General features: G+C 39.0%; 1 protein-coding gene across 8 annotated transcripts in view; it reads left to right on the top strand.

Annotated features, from left to right (window-relative positions):
- STAT4 (signal transducer and activator of transcription 4) overlaps positions 1–14,204 on the top strand; it is a 99,728-nt gene that overhangs the window by 69,747 nt on the left and 15,777 nt on the right. For 4 of the 8 annotated variants that reach the window (XM_082467070.1, XM_082467066.1, XM_082467068.1 and 1 more), the window contains 6 exons: positions 1,241–1,399; positions 2,205–2,297; positions 5,429–5,488; positions 5,790–5,807; positions 5,894–5,987; positions 7,778–7,822. In XM_082467070.1, coding sequence (XP_082323196.1) covers positions 1,241–1,399; positions 2,205–2,297; positions 5,429–5,488; positions 5,790–5,807; positions 5,894–5,987; positions 7,778–7,822 — 469 coding nt within the window. Of the gene's footprint in view, positions 1–1,240; positions 1,400–2,204; positions 2,298–5,428; positions 5,489–5,789; positions 5,808–5,875; positions 5,988–7,777; positions 7,823–14,204 lie in introns of all 8 variants that reach the window. The other 4 variants (XM_082467071.1, XM_082467072.1, XM_082467067.1 and 1 more) reach the window with 1 other exon arrangement.

Raw genomic sequence — 14,204 nt, 5'->3', positions numbered from 1 at the left:
ACATTAGTTCTGTGTTTTCAACAAAGTGATTTATTTTTGTATTTAAATGAAAAAATCTCAAATGGCTAACACAACATGGCATCCCCTGCCTGTGTACACATGCATACATGCAATTATGTACAGCTATTATCCTTTGTATTAAAAAAAATGTTTTTTGGTTTTCCCCTTCATCAGTGTAAAAGAAAACTATGTGAGTGAAAGAACAATTAGAAAATATAATGAAAAAGAAGGAAAATTTTCAGTTGAAATCTAAAATTGCTTCCCAAGGGTACAATCCAATACAATGAAAAAGCACAGTAACTGGGCACACTTGCACTGAAAGGTCTGCACCGCCAGGCCTGCTTCTCAAGAAAAGTAACTGGGCTCTTTTTAAATTTATTGATTTTCCTTGGGGAGATACTTTGATTCTCTAACCTCACTGTGCTCTGTTGTTGTGAAAACAAGATAAACAACAAAGGGAGCATAGCAGATAATGGTGCTCATACCAAATTCAGTAGGGGGTTCGCAGTTCTTTCTACATTGTTATGTGGGGAATAACTTTCAGAAGAAAGAGCTGCAGTCAGGGCACATGGACTTAGCAAGTCTCATGAGACTTCTGCCTCCTCTTAGTTGGAGGCCCCTTCTGTGTGCCTTTCAATCTCCCTCTTTCCCAGACTTCCAGCCCAAGCTGCCACCTCTGTTTCTAAGGTAAGATCCAAGGTAAAACTCTAAGCAGATACCTTTCTCCAGGAAGATCCACTGATAATTTTTTGGCTAATACTTAGGACCTGTAAAAAATATATATGGGGGGGGGGGGGTCATACTGTTTTTTTCTTCAGTATTCTTACACATAACATTCTTCGTATCATGTATTTTTAAAGTTTTAAATTTGTTCTCTTTGCCCTTTAGTGAGTGCAATATTTTTAAAATATATGTGTTTAACAGACTTTTTAAAAAGGATAATTAAAAGGGATTTAGTTCCAGATGTTGACAAAATTTCCTGAACGATTTCTTGTCTATAACTGAAGGTAAAAAGTTTAAAACATTGAAAACAGTTAACATCTATCATGCATTTTAGCAAAAAGCTGGGTTAGGAAAATAAACATTAAAATAAAAACTGTCACTAACCTTTAATGTAATTAAGTGACTAATTTAATTAATTTAATAATTATTTAGTAATATTTGCTAAATATGGTTAATAGTTAAAATGGTGGATTGTTAAGTGGAAAACTATCTGCGTTTTTCATTTGCTGTTCGATAGCTTTACACTGTTGGCAGAAAGTCTGTTCCAACTCAGAAGGCAGTTGGAGAAATTAGAGGAGCAATCTACCAAAATGACATATGAAGGGGATCCCATCCCACTGCAAAGAGCACATCTGCTAGAAAGAGTCACCTTCTTGATCTACACCCTTTTTAAGAAGTAAGTCAACACTTTGCTATACACCTGAAACCAAAACAACATTGTACATCAACTATACTTCAATTTAAAAAAAAAAAAAGGAGTAAGTCAAATGTTATCCATTTAAATGCCTCCTGGGAGCCTCAGTCCTGTGGAGTTGGGAGGACACCCTGGCTGGGCTTTTGGTGTTCAGGTGAAGGAGTGGGAGGGAAGTGTTAAACAGGGAGCCTCAGGGTGCAGTGAATAAAGCTCCAGGCAGTTCCAGAAACATTTCTACTCTTCACTATTTATTCATCAACACTTCTCCCACCACCTAACTCGGTTTCTCATGAGCCACCACATCACCCACCCAAAGTTCATTTTTCCTCTTTTAGAAGAGACAATTTCAAGGATTTCTTCTCAAGTACATATCCAAGAAATGAAGGGTGGAGAACATGTTTATGTTTATAAGCTCATCTAAAGGAAAAAAAAAATACTAGTATGTACCAGAAATCCTAATGTCTAGCTCAAAAATGGCATGAAATTAACTTTCTACTTGATGTTTAGTATGATAAAAATAGACTGGGGCTTTTATTCTTGACCCAATTGTAACAATTAAGAACTCTTTACTGTTGTTACTTAGGGACAATCTTTAGGTATTTCCCATCTCCTGGTATTTATTTATGAGAAGTCTTGGAAAGATTTGAGCTTAACAAGGGTTTGAATGTCTTCTAAGTGTAGAAAGTTTGGATTTTATAAGAGGACAGCATCCTGTTACTCTGTGGTTTTCAGCCTGTCAGTGTTTCCAGTGTTTTCAAATGACGTGCTTTATTTCCTTTGAACGCAGCTCGTTTGTGGTTGAACGACAGCCATGCATGCCAACCCACCCTCAGAGGCCGATGGTACTCAAAACTCTCATTCAGTTTACTGTAAAGCTAAGGTAGGCAGAACGCATTCTCTCATTTCGTATTTATGATGCCATAGCCACTCTGTGATTAAGGCTAGTTTCTCTCATTGTGCCTTTCATTCAACTATTCTCTACTGAGCACCTCCTGCATGCCCAGCACTCAGCTATGGTAAATACCCACAGAAATGTTAAGGTGAGAGCCCTGCTTGTAAAGAGTAGAACAATGAAGATGAGGACATGAGAGTTATTAGCGTGAAAGTATGAAATCACAATATCGGACAACATGGGATTAATTGCTCAAAAGGCTGGCTTGAGAGAAAACTGGGGAGCCTGGAGAATGCCTTGTGGTCACTGAGGAAGGACCTTGAGGGAAGAGCAGGGGCGTGGAGAGTGAGACTATAGAAATAATGACTTCCTGGGTCTGTTTTGTAAGCATGGGGAGCAGGGAGAGAGAGAATTGAGTAGATAGATTGGAGACAGATTATGGAAGGGTTTGACTATCCTATCCAGGAAATATAGTGGAACATTCTTCACCTGTGATCACCCAGCAACTAGCTTACTGGATTGTCCATGAAAAATCTCAACACCACGATTTTCAGTACATCCTTATTATGTACCTGATTTAAAGAGAAATGATTATGTTGTTACCGCTTTACCTGTGTATCTGATCCTTTTCATTTGCATGAGCAAACTAAAGCATACAGCTTTCCCTAACGACACTCTTAAAATAATGAGTTTGACTTCAGACTTTCAAAGATTTTCATCATGCCTCAATCTCTGACTCCCAAAGCTTTACATTTCTAATCACTAGGTCACCTCTGGAAAGCTGAAATTCCAGACTAGTACTAGAGGTGGTGATGCCATGATAGATGGTGATTTAGGATCCCATGATGGCATCCCTGATCACAGATCACTATTGGAACTCCATTTTAAGTTTAGTTTCATTTTATTGAGATATAATTGACGTACAACACTGTATAAGTTTAAGCATAATGACTTGACATACATAAGTTGCAAAATGATTACTACAATAAGTTTAGTTGACATCTATCACCTAGGAACTTCATTTTTAAAAGGAAGGCATTTGTCTTTCGTTTGCATTTCAGAAACCCTTCTTGAAATTCTTAATCATTTCCTTTGTGTGAATTTGCACCAAGACTTTAAGAAACAAAAACAAAAGGCAGAGACCAGGTTCCTTTTTAAAATTTTATGATTTTCAGAAGGTGTTCCTTCCTCATCCCCACATCTCTATATAGCCCAGAGAATTGTAACACTAAAAGGAAATAGGGTAGAAGGGTGGTATATATGCTACTTTTCCTTGAGACACCCCCATAGATGATATGTTCAGTCTAAGATGCTCTGTGGGACGAAGGGGAAGATGAGTAGGGACTGCTCAGCAAAGGGTTCTGAGTGGAAGAGGTCCCTGAATTGTGTGGTGTTTGAACTGATTACCAGAGGCATAGACCATTAGTCCCTGGCTTAGGTGTTCTGCCTTCCTCTTTCATCTAACTGTTCGGTCCCCATCCTTCTTCTCTGTACACTGTTCTCCACTGTCTTGATAGATGATCCTTTACTTAGTATTCAAGATTTTCCCTAAAACCCCTCTCTACCATAGCATTCCATCCTCCTGTTTCAAAGGAAGGGGGTGACATGGGACTCCCTTTTGTCATCAGCATCCTACAGTGAATGAGATCCTTCCTGAAATAGGATAGAGAGGAATGCAGAAGGGAAAAACATCTTGTCTTACTTCATATGACCTCCTCACCCCTCACTACCAACAGCTGTACACTTATTATATCCCAAGCTCTGAAACCAATCCTGGCAGGATTTTTAAGGAACCTTTGCTACATTATTTTTGTTTTGTTTGGGCTGTCTGTTATCTATGATTGTATTTCTCTAATGCCATTCAGTTGCTTATTACCATTCTCTATATTCCAGCTCTTTGGCTAGACTTCTTCTTTTGATGTATAGCCATGTCTACTCTGCTCCTTCCCTAATCTTCACTATGCCAGTTTTCCAGTGCCTGGGGCTGTACTGGGTCTATATGAGGAGTTCAATACATGCTGAGTGAATGAACAAGGTTTGGGATGAGTGCATAAATGAATGAGTGAGTGAGTGACTGAATGAACATCTCTGAAACTGAACTGAACCTGCAGAGAGGGTATGTCAGAGGGTACAGCTCGGAAGAGTTGGGAAAAGCTAAGGAGTGAAGGAGGGCTGAACAAGAAGGAATTAAAGGAATTGTTATTCTGACCTTTGATCATTTGTTTGTTTGAAGTTAGGTCTTTTTTAGTTATGAACATTTTTGCTGTTACTTAAATATAGTATCTTTAAAGACTGCAAATGCATTTGAAGTGGAATTTTCCTTACTCTACCAGAGTCCTAGTCTTTCTCAGTATTTTACCATAAAACAGTTATCAAAACATTTAGTCTTACTAAGCTTACAAATTTTTTATAATATGAGAATAAAATGGAGCCACATTAATAGACTTGCAAAATTTTTTTTTTTATACATTTAACCCAAATTTGGGCTTTAGCCAAAATATATAGCTATTTTTCTGACCTAGCCAATGTGTTATCCAACACACATCAACTGAAGCAATATGGAAACACTTTCCAGGTATGTATTATATTAAGTGGCTGATGTCAATATTAGTAACATGGCAAAGTAAAGAGGAATTGGACATTTTAAAAACACACTAACAGGGGCTTCCCTGGTGGCTCAGTGGTTGAGAATCTGCCTGCCAATGCAGGGGACACGGGTTCGAGCCCTGGTCTGGGAAGATCCCACATGCCACGGAGCAACTGGGCCCGTGAGCCACAACTACTGAGCCTGCGCATCTGGAGCCTGTGCTCCGCAACAAGAGAGGACACGATAGTGAGAGGCCCGCGCACAGCGATGAAGAGTGGCCCCCGCTCGCCACAACTAGAGAAAGCCCTCGTACAGAAACGAAGACCCAACACAGCCAAAAATAAATAAATAAATAAATAAATTTATAAAAAAAAAAAACAAAAAAAAAAAACAAAAAACACACTAACATATGACTGGAAATAATGTGAGTTTGATTTATATGTATTTGCTGTAAATATATTTAAATCTTTAAATATAAAAAGGCTTTTAGCCATTAAAATTTTTATCTTTAATTCTTTATGTGTCTTTCCAGACTACTGATAAAATTACCAGAACTAAACTATCAGGTAAAGGTGAAAGCATCAATTGACAAGTAAGTTTCTAATTTCATTTTGAAACATGAAAATGTAAGACTTTTAAAAAAGAACTGTCCTTATTTTATAGAATAATTTAAAACTTTTAAATTTACTTCTCTAACATTACATATCAATGTACTTCAAATATTTGACTTTGAAGTTCAAACATTTAACAGAACTCCGAGGAAGACTTACTTTAAAAATTTTACTATAAAGACTTGAAATGAAATTTTATATACTATCCTCTAAAGTGTCATAGAAAAGTTGTTATTAGATCTATTAAATAACTCATTTTAAAGAATCTTCTTGGTTTTATAGGAATGTTTCAACTCTAAGGTAAGACATTTACTTTAGAATTTTTGGCTGTTCTCATAAATATATTTTACCTGAGACCATGTAAACAGCCAAGATTTTCTCTCTAGCAATCGAAGATTTGTGCTTTGTGGAACTCACGTCAAAGCCATGTCCATTGAAGAATCTTCCAGTGGGAGTCTCTCTGTAGAATTTCGGCATTTGGTGAGTCTGGCAGTAAAATTACACAAGCTTTTTTCCCCCTCCAAATTAGACACATTTAAGCTAATAGGCCTTATAATTTAATGTGTTTTGTTCTTTAGTGTTTCTTATGCGAATTAAGGGCCATACTGAGAAATAAAACATGCCATCATTGAAGAATTTTAACTGGTAAAAAGAACACTGAACCTTAACTCTGAAGGTGTGAGTTCTTAACAATGGTGATGTTGTACCTAAGTATATGTCTTAATTAGTTAAAATATTTTGGTAATAATTACAGAGATAATCTGTCTTACAGTTGATAGGCATTCCTGGTTTCATTTTTTAAATCTCCCAAATGATACCAGTAATGACATGTCTGGCTAAAGGCCCTTTCATTTTAGGAGGATTAGCCTGAGGAAATATGATGTTTCTGGGTGTGAGTTGCACAGTTTGCCTTGGCATTTCTAGAAAGCTTCTGACCCAGCCTCATCCTGTTACTTCTTGCTTTTACCACTTCCTCTTAACCTAGAGTTCTCTTCCTGCTTTCTTTCTAATTCTTTGCATAGTTCTTAGATTCCCAAAGACCCTGCTGCTTGTCTTGCCAAAAATGTTGCTCATCTGGTTTATCAGCATTTGGGAGGTACCTCACCTGAATGTTGGGGCACCACTGAAGCAGTCTCTAAAGGTCTACTTCCTAAAAGATAAAATTTATGGTAACAGAAAGATATCTGCATACATAAATTTATGCTGGTTTTCATTTTTTATTTTGTTTTTGTTTGGTCTTCAGTACTGAAGAGTACATTTCTTTGTAACTGAATCCCTCTATATGACACTGCTAAATCAATAAAATGTAATGAGGAGTGATGACATATACATCCTTATAACTAGAACTCTTTTTGCTTAAGTTCAATTCCTATTTTCAAGGCGCTTTCAATAATGGCCAATGTTTGCTAATAAGTGAAGCGGTAAGAGGACCTTCTGTCTCCCAAAAGAGTCACTTGGAAAAGGAAGGACAAGGAACAAACCAAAAAGTGATGGGTCTCTATTCCAGCAGAGATAATACATAAAATAACAAAACCTTAGTTTTCATGGTGCTTTTCGAGTTGCTAAGCATTTTCACGTATATTATCTTTTACATAATACTTTAATCACTTTTTAATACAAAAGTAAATATAGAAAATCAGAGAAAAAATTAAAAACCACCTATGATCCCAACACCTTGACATTACATACTTATTTTTACATTTTCATTCATATATAGATATTCTTTTTGTTAAGTGGGATCAGATTGTACACAGTAATTTGTTTTCTGTCCTTTTTTTTTCCCATTAAGTAATCTGTGTCATGAACAGTTTTGTGTCTCCTGCTCTCATGGCATTTAGTAGCTCACTGTGCCATGTGGCACACTGCCCCATTGTCTATTTCCCCAGGCCTGTGTGTTAGACTTGATTTCGTAGGCTTTGAGAATCATCACAGCTGAGCTCAGATGATACTTGTCAGGTACAAAGGAGTGCTGAATAGACTCTAAAACATCCCAGCATGATGTCCTTTTTCCAAAATGTGACTGAAAAACACAGTCTTATGCCAGCTTGCTCCCTTATCTCAACCAAAGTTTCTAAAGTGGCATACCTTGAGATGAAACAGGAAGCTCCTTTCTGTTGAATCCGGGCAGCTATGTCACATCAGGTTTCAGTGAGTTAGAAAACATCTCGGTTACTGTTCTAGAAGTCAAAATTATGGGCCAAGAAAACCCCAACTTGATATTTAGCTGATAATGCTTCTCCATCTAAACACTGTTGTTTTCTTTTACAAAGCAACCAAAGGAAATGAAGTCTAGTGCTGGAAACAAAGGAAATGAGGTAGGAAATATTTTCTCCAAAAGAATCTTTCTAGGAAATAATCCTATAATGTCTTATTTTTACAAAGCTCTTAAACTGCCCTTTATATTTTTATATAAAGTCAAATTTATGTTTCTCTAATTATACATGTATAGCTCAATAAATTGCAGACAGTATAAGAAATTTTGTTACTAAAATAGAAAATGCATATAACACCCTCCTAAGAAAATGACTATTAATATTTTGGTTCACATCATTCTAGACTTTTATCTTTTATCTAGACTTTTATACTTTGAAAGTATATATACACATTGTTTCATAACCTGCTTTTTTTTATCACATAGCAATGTGAGATGAACAGCTTTCCATAAACTTAAATACTCTTGGAGAACATGATTTAAAGTGGTTGCATTATATTGCTGTAATTTCTTTAGTCAGTCCATTATTATAAAATATCTTAAAATCACTCATTTTCTAAGATAAGAGGTAAGTCTTGAACATCATGACACAGTATGCGAAAATCACAAGTGAAAAACAGTTCTATTACTTTATGGTATCAATTACCTTGCTCTTATATTAAAGCTGGCATTTCACTGGATGAATCGATTAAAAGAACAAACTGGTGCAGCCCAAGTGTTCGAGTTTGAGTCAATAAATAATAGAGTGGTCAAATCCTGGATTGGAAGTGGCTTTGGGAATCAGCTATTTAGTTGACCTAGATAACTAAGGCATATGTTTATGCCCTACATATTTGGAATTAGAAAACCTGGGTTTGAGTCCATTCTGACAGTGACCAAAAATGTGATCCTTGGCAAATGATCTGATGGAAAAATATTGCATTTTTTTTCCTCTAAGAGATCAGAGTAGTAATTCCCAGTGCTCCCTGCTCAGAGAAACTGCATACGTAAGACCACCTGCACGATGCAGTTATAAAGCAATGAGGCTTGTTTCTAGTACGGTTGGTATGGATCCAATCTCCTGGCTTTATAGTCACAGCTCCTATGCGAAATCCCTTTGAATTATTTGGAAGAAAAAAAGCACTTTATAAATCCAGCCTTCAACTGCAGTCAATCTAGCCCACTCCACAAAGCCACAAAGATCCATCACAACAGGTTTTATGCTCTACATTTTCCCTTCCAAGAATTCTTCATTCCCTTAATCGTATCTTAAAGATCTTTTGCCAAATATCACAGCCTCACCGAGGATGAGCTAAGCTTTCCTCCCAGGGTAGAACCTTGGCTTAGGGCAGAGCATCAGACAGGTTTCTCAGCCCAGATATCACAGGAGCAAAGCTTTTGAGTTTAAGGATATTCTAGTGAACCAAACAAGTAGGAGTTATTCTTCTCACCTTATAGAAATCCATACAGGTTTTCCAAACTTCCTAGTTGGAACATTAGCTCATTATAAATAAAAGCCCATTTCATGATTATCCCTGGAATTTTGGCCAGAGTTGCAAACAGTATTTCATGCAGTGACCTCCCTGAATAGTATTTACTAAGTCTGAATAGACTGAGCACAATGCTTCTAAACTCTTCTTAAGGAAAACAAATCAAATGGGAATAAATCTAAATCTAAATCCCTGAACTCTTTAGTACCTTGTCATCTTTGTGAACGTAAAATCAAAATCTTTACTTGGATTTCTCTAGAGACAGAAATCTAAGTAAATCATCTTCTACTATAGAAAAACAACAGCCTACTTATCTCTCTTTGAATTTATTTCCTCTCATTTTCTGATTAATAACAAAATCATATGGTTATACCAGAGTGATTTTATTTCTTCCTTTTCTTTTTTTTCCGAGTTTGCTGGAGCTGGATAATTTTATCTTAAGCTATTCTTTGAGCTCCCCCTGTTGACAGAATTTTAATATGACTCCTAGGTACATTTAAAACAAACCATAGACTTGAATGCTATTTTACGTGCCACAGGAACAATTGAGAAGTCACACAATACATGAAGTGGACTCAGAAAGAGGAGCCTGGGGAATCAGGGGCTTGGCTAGGCAGTAGGGGTGACGAAAGGAAAGTCAGGAAAGAGTGGGGGAAGATCTGATGATAAAATGGGCTTCATAAATTAATGGGGCCAGGGATTGAAGGAACCAAACTTTAGGGAGAACAGGAAACTAGGACGTTATAACCTCATTTTCGAATTTCAAATAGTAGCTGTCGCTTATCGCTTATCTGTGAGCACCTGAAGCAGGAGTTCACAGCCTGATAAGAACTTACTTGACAAATCCTCGTGTGGCATTTACTATATATCGGGCACTGTCTAAGAGCTTCACTGGCATTGATTTATGTAGCTCTTGCAAAAGGCTATGAAGTAGATACCGTTAGTGTCATACTTATTTTGGCTAGGGAAACTGAGGCACAGAGTGGTGGAGCTAAGATGATTCAAACCATAACAGTCTGGCTCCCATATCCATGCTCTTGGCCGCTGTGCTGTGCTGCCTCTGTAGTCATGAAACTTTCCCTTGGAGAGGCTGCCCTGGTTGGCCCTCCTCTTTGACCCCTGCTGCCCCTTTATCTCATCCCAGCCCGCCACTTGCTGAGATTCCTATAAGGGAGATCTTTGCGGGTTTGCAAACAGCGTCTCATCCTTTCCTCTCTGTTCCAGCTGCTGCTGTCGTTGTCCTCACTTTACCCACCTGCTCAGAAATCACATAGCTACCTCGCACCGGAATCCTTACGAAGGGTAGAAGGAATTTAAAATATTGCTTCCTGAGAAAACGTTGACTTCTCCCTTATCTCCTGCGTGCATCGGTGCAGTGGTGGAAATAGCACTGCCCACGGCTCTGCCTCTTACAGGCAGCTGACCTTGTGCTAGCTATTTTTTTTTTAATTTATTTATTTATTTTTGGTTGTGTTGGGTCTTCGTTTCTGTGCGAGGGCTTTCTCTAGTTGTGGCAAGCGGGGGCCACTCTTCATCGCGGTGCGCGGGCCTCTCACTATCGCGGCCTCTCTTGTTGCGGAGCACAGGCTCCAGACGCGCAGGCTCAGTAGTTGTGGCTCACGGGCCTAGTTGCTCCGCGGCATGTGGGATCTTCCCAGACCACGGCTCGAACCCGTGTCCCCTGCATTAGCAGGCAGATTCTCAACCACTGCACCACCAGGGAAGCCGTGCTAGCTATTTTACCTCACCAACTCCTTAACTATAAAGTGGTTTCATGTTAACCTGCACTTCATAGGGTTGTTGTGAGGACCACTCGAGATGGCGTGTGTGAGAGTCAATTGCCGTGTGCTGTGCGGATGTCTGCCGTGGGCTTCCTGATCAGGTGTCCAGGCTGCCCCCTCTATAAAGAGCAGGTGGGGAAATGGCTCTAAAGGTGGTACCTGGCCTAGGATAAACCACTGATCCTTATCCTTCCTCCTCTGCCCACCTGCCAGGTGCTCTGCTGGAAACATTCCCTTCCAAGGGCCAGTGAGCATGGCTTTCTGGCTCCAGGTCCATGAAACCTCAGACCACCCCATATATAGGCCCCTTTTATAGGATTGCACGTCTACCTGCAGCCTGCCCCATCAACACATCCCCACAGCTTTGGGTCCCTCAGTTCTACGTTTGTGGTTGTGAGAGCTTAGACTGAATACTCATTAAATGATCACGGACACACCATGACAGTTTCCCCAAGATTGCCAATCCAAACCTCCTTAGAATTGCAGCACCCCGTGTCTGTTTGACTCTGAGATTAGCCAGGAAGAGGGGACCTGTCAGGATGTGCATGGGCTCCTGGCTGTAGCATTGGGTGAAGGGAGGACGTTGACGTTGCCCCTAGACTCATGCTGTCCCCAGAAGGCCAGGGAGAACAATGGCGCCACCTCCTTGGTTGGGGCTTGGTGAAGGGTGGAGCTCTGGGTCCCCCACCCCTGTTTCAATCCATCAGCTCTATTTTAAGTATTTTACAGATTGGGACCCAGGTGGGAAATTTACTTTTAAGAATATGCCCCAGGGTTAAAAAAGATTTGAAAACCGTTGCACTAGTCAATCTCTGCAGTTCCTTTGACTGAGATTCTGTAATCCTCAGAAGTGCAACAGAGGGTAGGGTCATTTTTTTAAAAATGAATTTGATTTTGAGAATTTGCTTTGAAAATGAGGAATCTGTAGACATGCTATCTACAGATTCCCAGGAAGCAACCTTTCCCAGAGGTCCTTAGAGCCAGCTAGAGAGTGATTGTTGAAGTGCAGAAATTGTTTGAACAGGGAGGCTGGAATTGCAGTGTCTCAAGTTTGCTCTGTCAGTAGGCTTTAACTGATAAATGACAGTTTTAGTCACAGACTGAGATGCTAAGTAATTTTGTTTATGTGGTGGAAAGTCATGAAGCGCAAAGAAGCTATTAGTAAAGCCTGGGTGATCTGAGTTTCGTTTAACAAAATAGCCAGACAGATGTTCTTTCAAGGTTCAGTGTTCTCAAACACAGAGCCACCACTCACACTCCAACTAGCTTGAGCATTTTCACGGGAAGTTGATTTCCTTCTGAACTAGTTTAAGTAGTTGCAATGCTTTCTTAAGACAAACGTTGGTACAAGAATAACACTAAAAACGTAGACTTTTTCTGCAACACCCTCCATACAATCCCCTTATACTATGGGCTGAGAATTTGTTGTCGCTTTACATTCGTTTCCTATGGTTCTGTGATTAAGGTCTGTCTCTCATGTGACTGTACCATTATTTCCCCTCTTATTGTTTCCCAGCATCTAGGCCAGTGGTCTCCACGTGATAGGGACTCAACAAATACTCATTAAGCAAATGGATTATTGCACTAGTTTTCTCTTCCACATAGTTTTCCATGTGCTGCATTATCATAGAGTATGGCTTGTTAAGAGACGAGCAAGATAAACAATAATGTCCTACTGTATAGCATAGGAAACTGTATTCGATATCTTGTAATAAACCATAATGGAAAAGAATATGAAAGAGAATATGTATATATATGTATTACTGAATCACTTTGCTGTACACCAGAAACTAACACAACATTGTAAATTAACTGTACTTCAATTAAAAAAATACCAAAAGATAAAAAAAGACGAGCAAGAAATGTAGATGAAAATCATCCTTATCCCAGTCATATTTTCTTAACAGAGGTTGTCTTTCAAGTCAAAATCCAAAAGTCATAACCACTTGTTAACATATTCTAGGTTTTCAGGGTGTGCTATTAGACACTGAGCAGAGGTAACATAAAAGAGTATGGTGACATCTATACCTACCTTTCATCAGTTTGTGTATTTTTTTTCCAGGTGGAGCCCTGGTCAGGTTGTTCAGCCATTTTTCCAGTTTCTTAGCAAATTATCCAGTGGGTACAATACAGTCAATCCAGTTATAATATCAATGTCATACAATATAAATATCATAAATATGGATATTTTAAATCTCTAACCATCTCAGATGGTTAAAATGGCTTTTAATACAGACATTAATGGTAATCTTATCTATGATATTTTGCCAGTGTGTAAGGAATGGACCCTGGGAATGTGAGATTGAATAGTGTCTCTGGCTTGGACTGCACTGATAAAATAATAAAGACTGTGATTGATGGCCATTGAAGCTTTGAAAATTAATGACACTCTCTTCTGTCAGAACTGCTCGTCTCTAGTCGTGTGTATTGGCCGTCATCTTCCTTGTCGGATTTCATTCTAAATGTGCCTCACAGTTGCATCAGGGGTTTTAAGTAAACATTAGAAATTAGTTTGAATCACTGAGAAAACCTCTCACCATCCACATTACAGTTCAATAAAGTAATATTTAAAGTACAAAATCTTTTTCCAAAGTTAATGGACAACACTGTGTGTCATTGCTCTGTCTGTGGAGTCCTGCCATTTACACAGTGAGCACACAACTGCCATAACCCAAAGGTCTGAGGGAATTATCCATAATGAATTATCTTATATATATATGTACACATTTAATCATATAAATTAAACTATAGAGGCTAGAATGGGGGAGGGATAAGCACTCAAAAGGCTCCCTTTGGCTGCCCTCCAGCTGTGGCCCTCACTATGGAGAAAGATGTCTGAGCAGTCAAGGCTATGTGCTCACCCAGAGCCTAGGGCTGCAGAATTCCCAGCCCAAAAGACCTCAAGCCCACTTCCAGGGCTTGTACAGACCTCTTCCCCAGGTATACTCTTTCAAGCACAGATGACACCATCAATGCAAACATTTCTAGTCACAAGGAGAGACCTAGGGGCCACACTAGTCAGAGTAAGCCCCTCACAGAGGTGGAAGAGAGGGGGATGGGCAACGGTCCAGGATGGCCAAGCTCTCCCCAGGCCAGCATGTTTGTGGGACTTTGAGGAGTTAAAACCTGGCCAGTTAGGTTATGTGAAAGCTTAGCTGTCAAAGCAGGAGACTAGACCATATTTTAAGTTTGTTAACTTGCTTTGTAACAGCTAAATAGTTAGGCATAAGGTATG

The sequence above is a fragment of the Balaenoptera physalus genome (genome assembly GCF_965194825.1).
Source record: "Balaenoptera physalus genome assembly, chromosome: 6".
NCBI classification, from domain to species: domain Eukaryota; kingdom Metazoa; phylum Chordata; class Mammalia; order Artiodactyla; family Balaenopteridae; genus Balaenoptera; species Balaenoptera physalus.
Note: the sequence above shows the minus strand (reverse complement) of the source record. Positions and strands in the feature narration are given on the sequence as shown.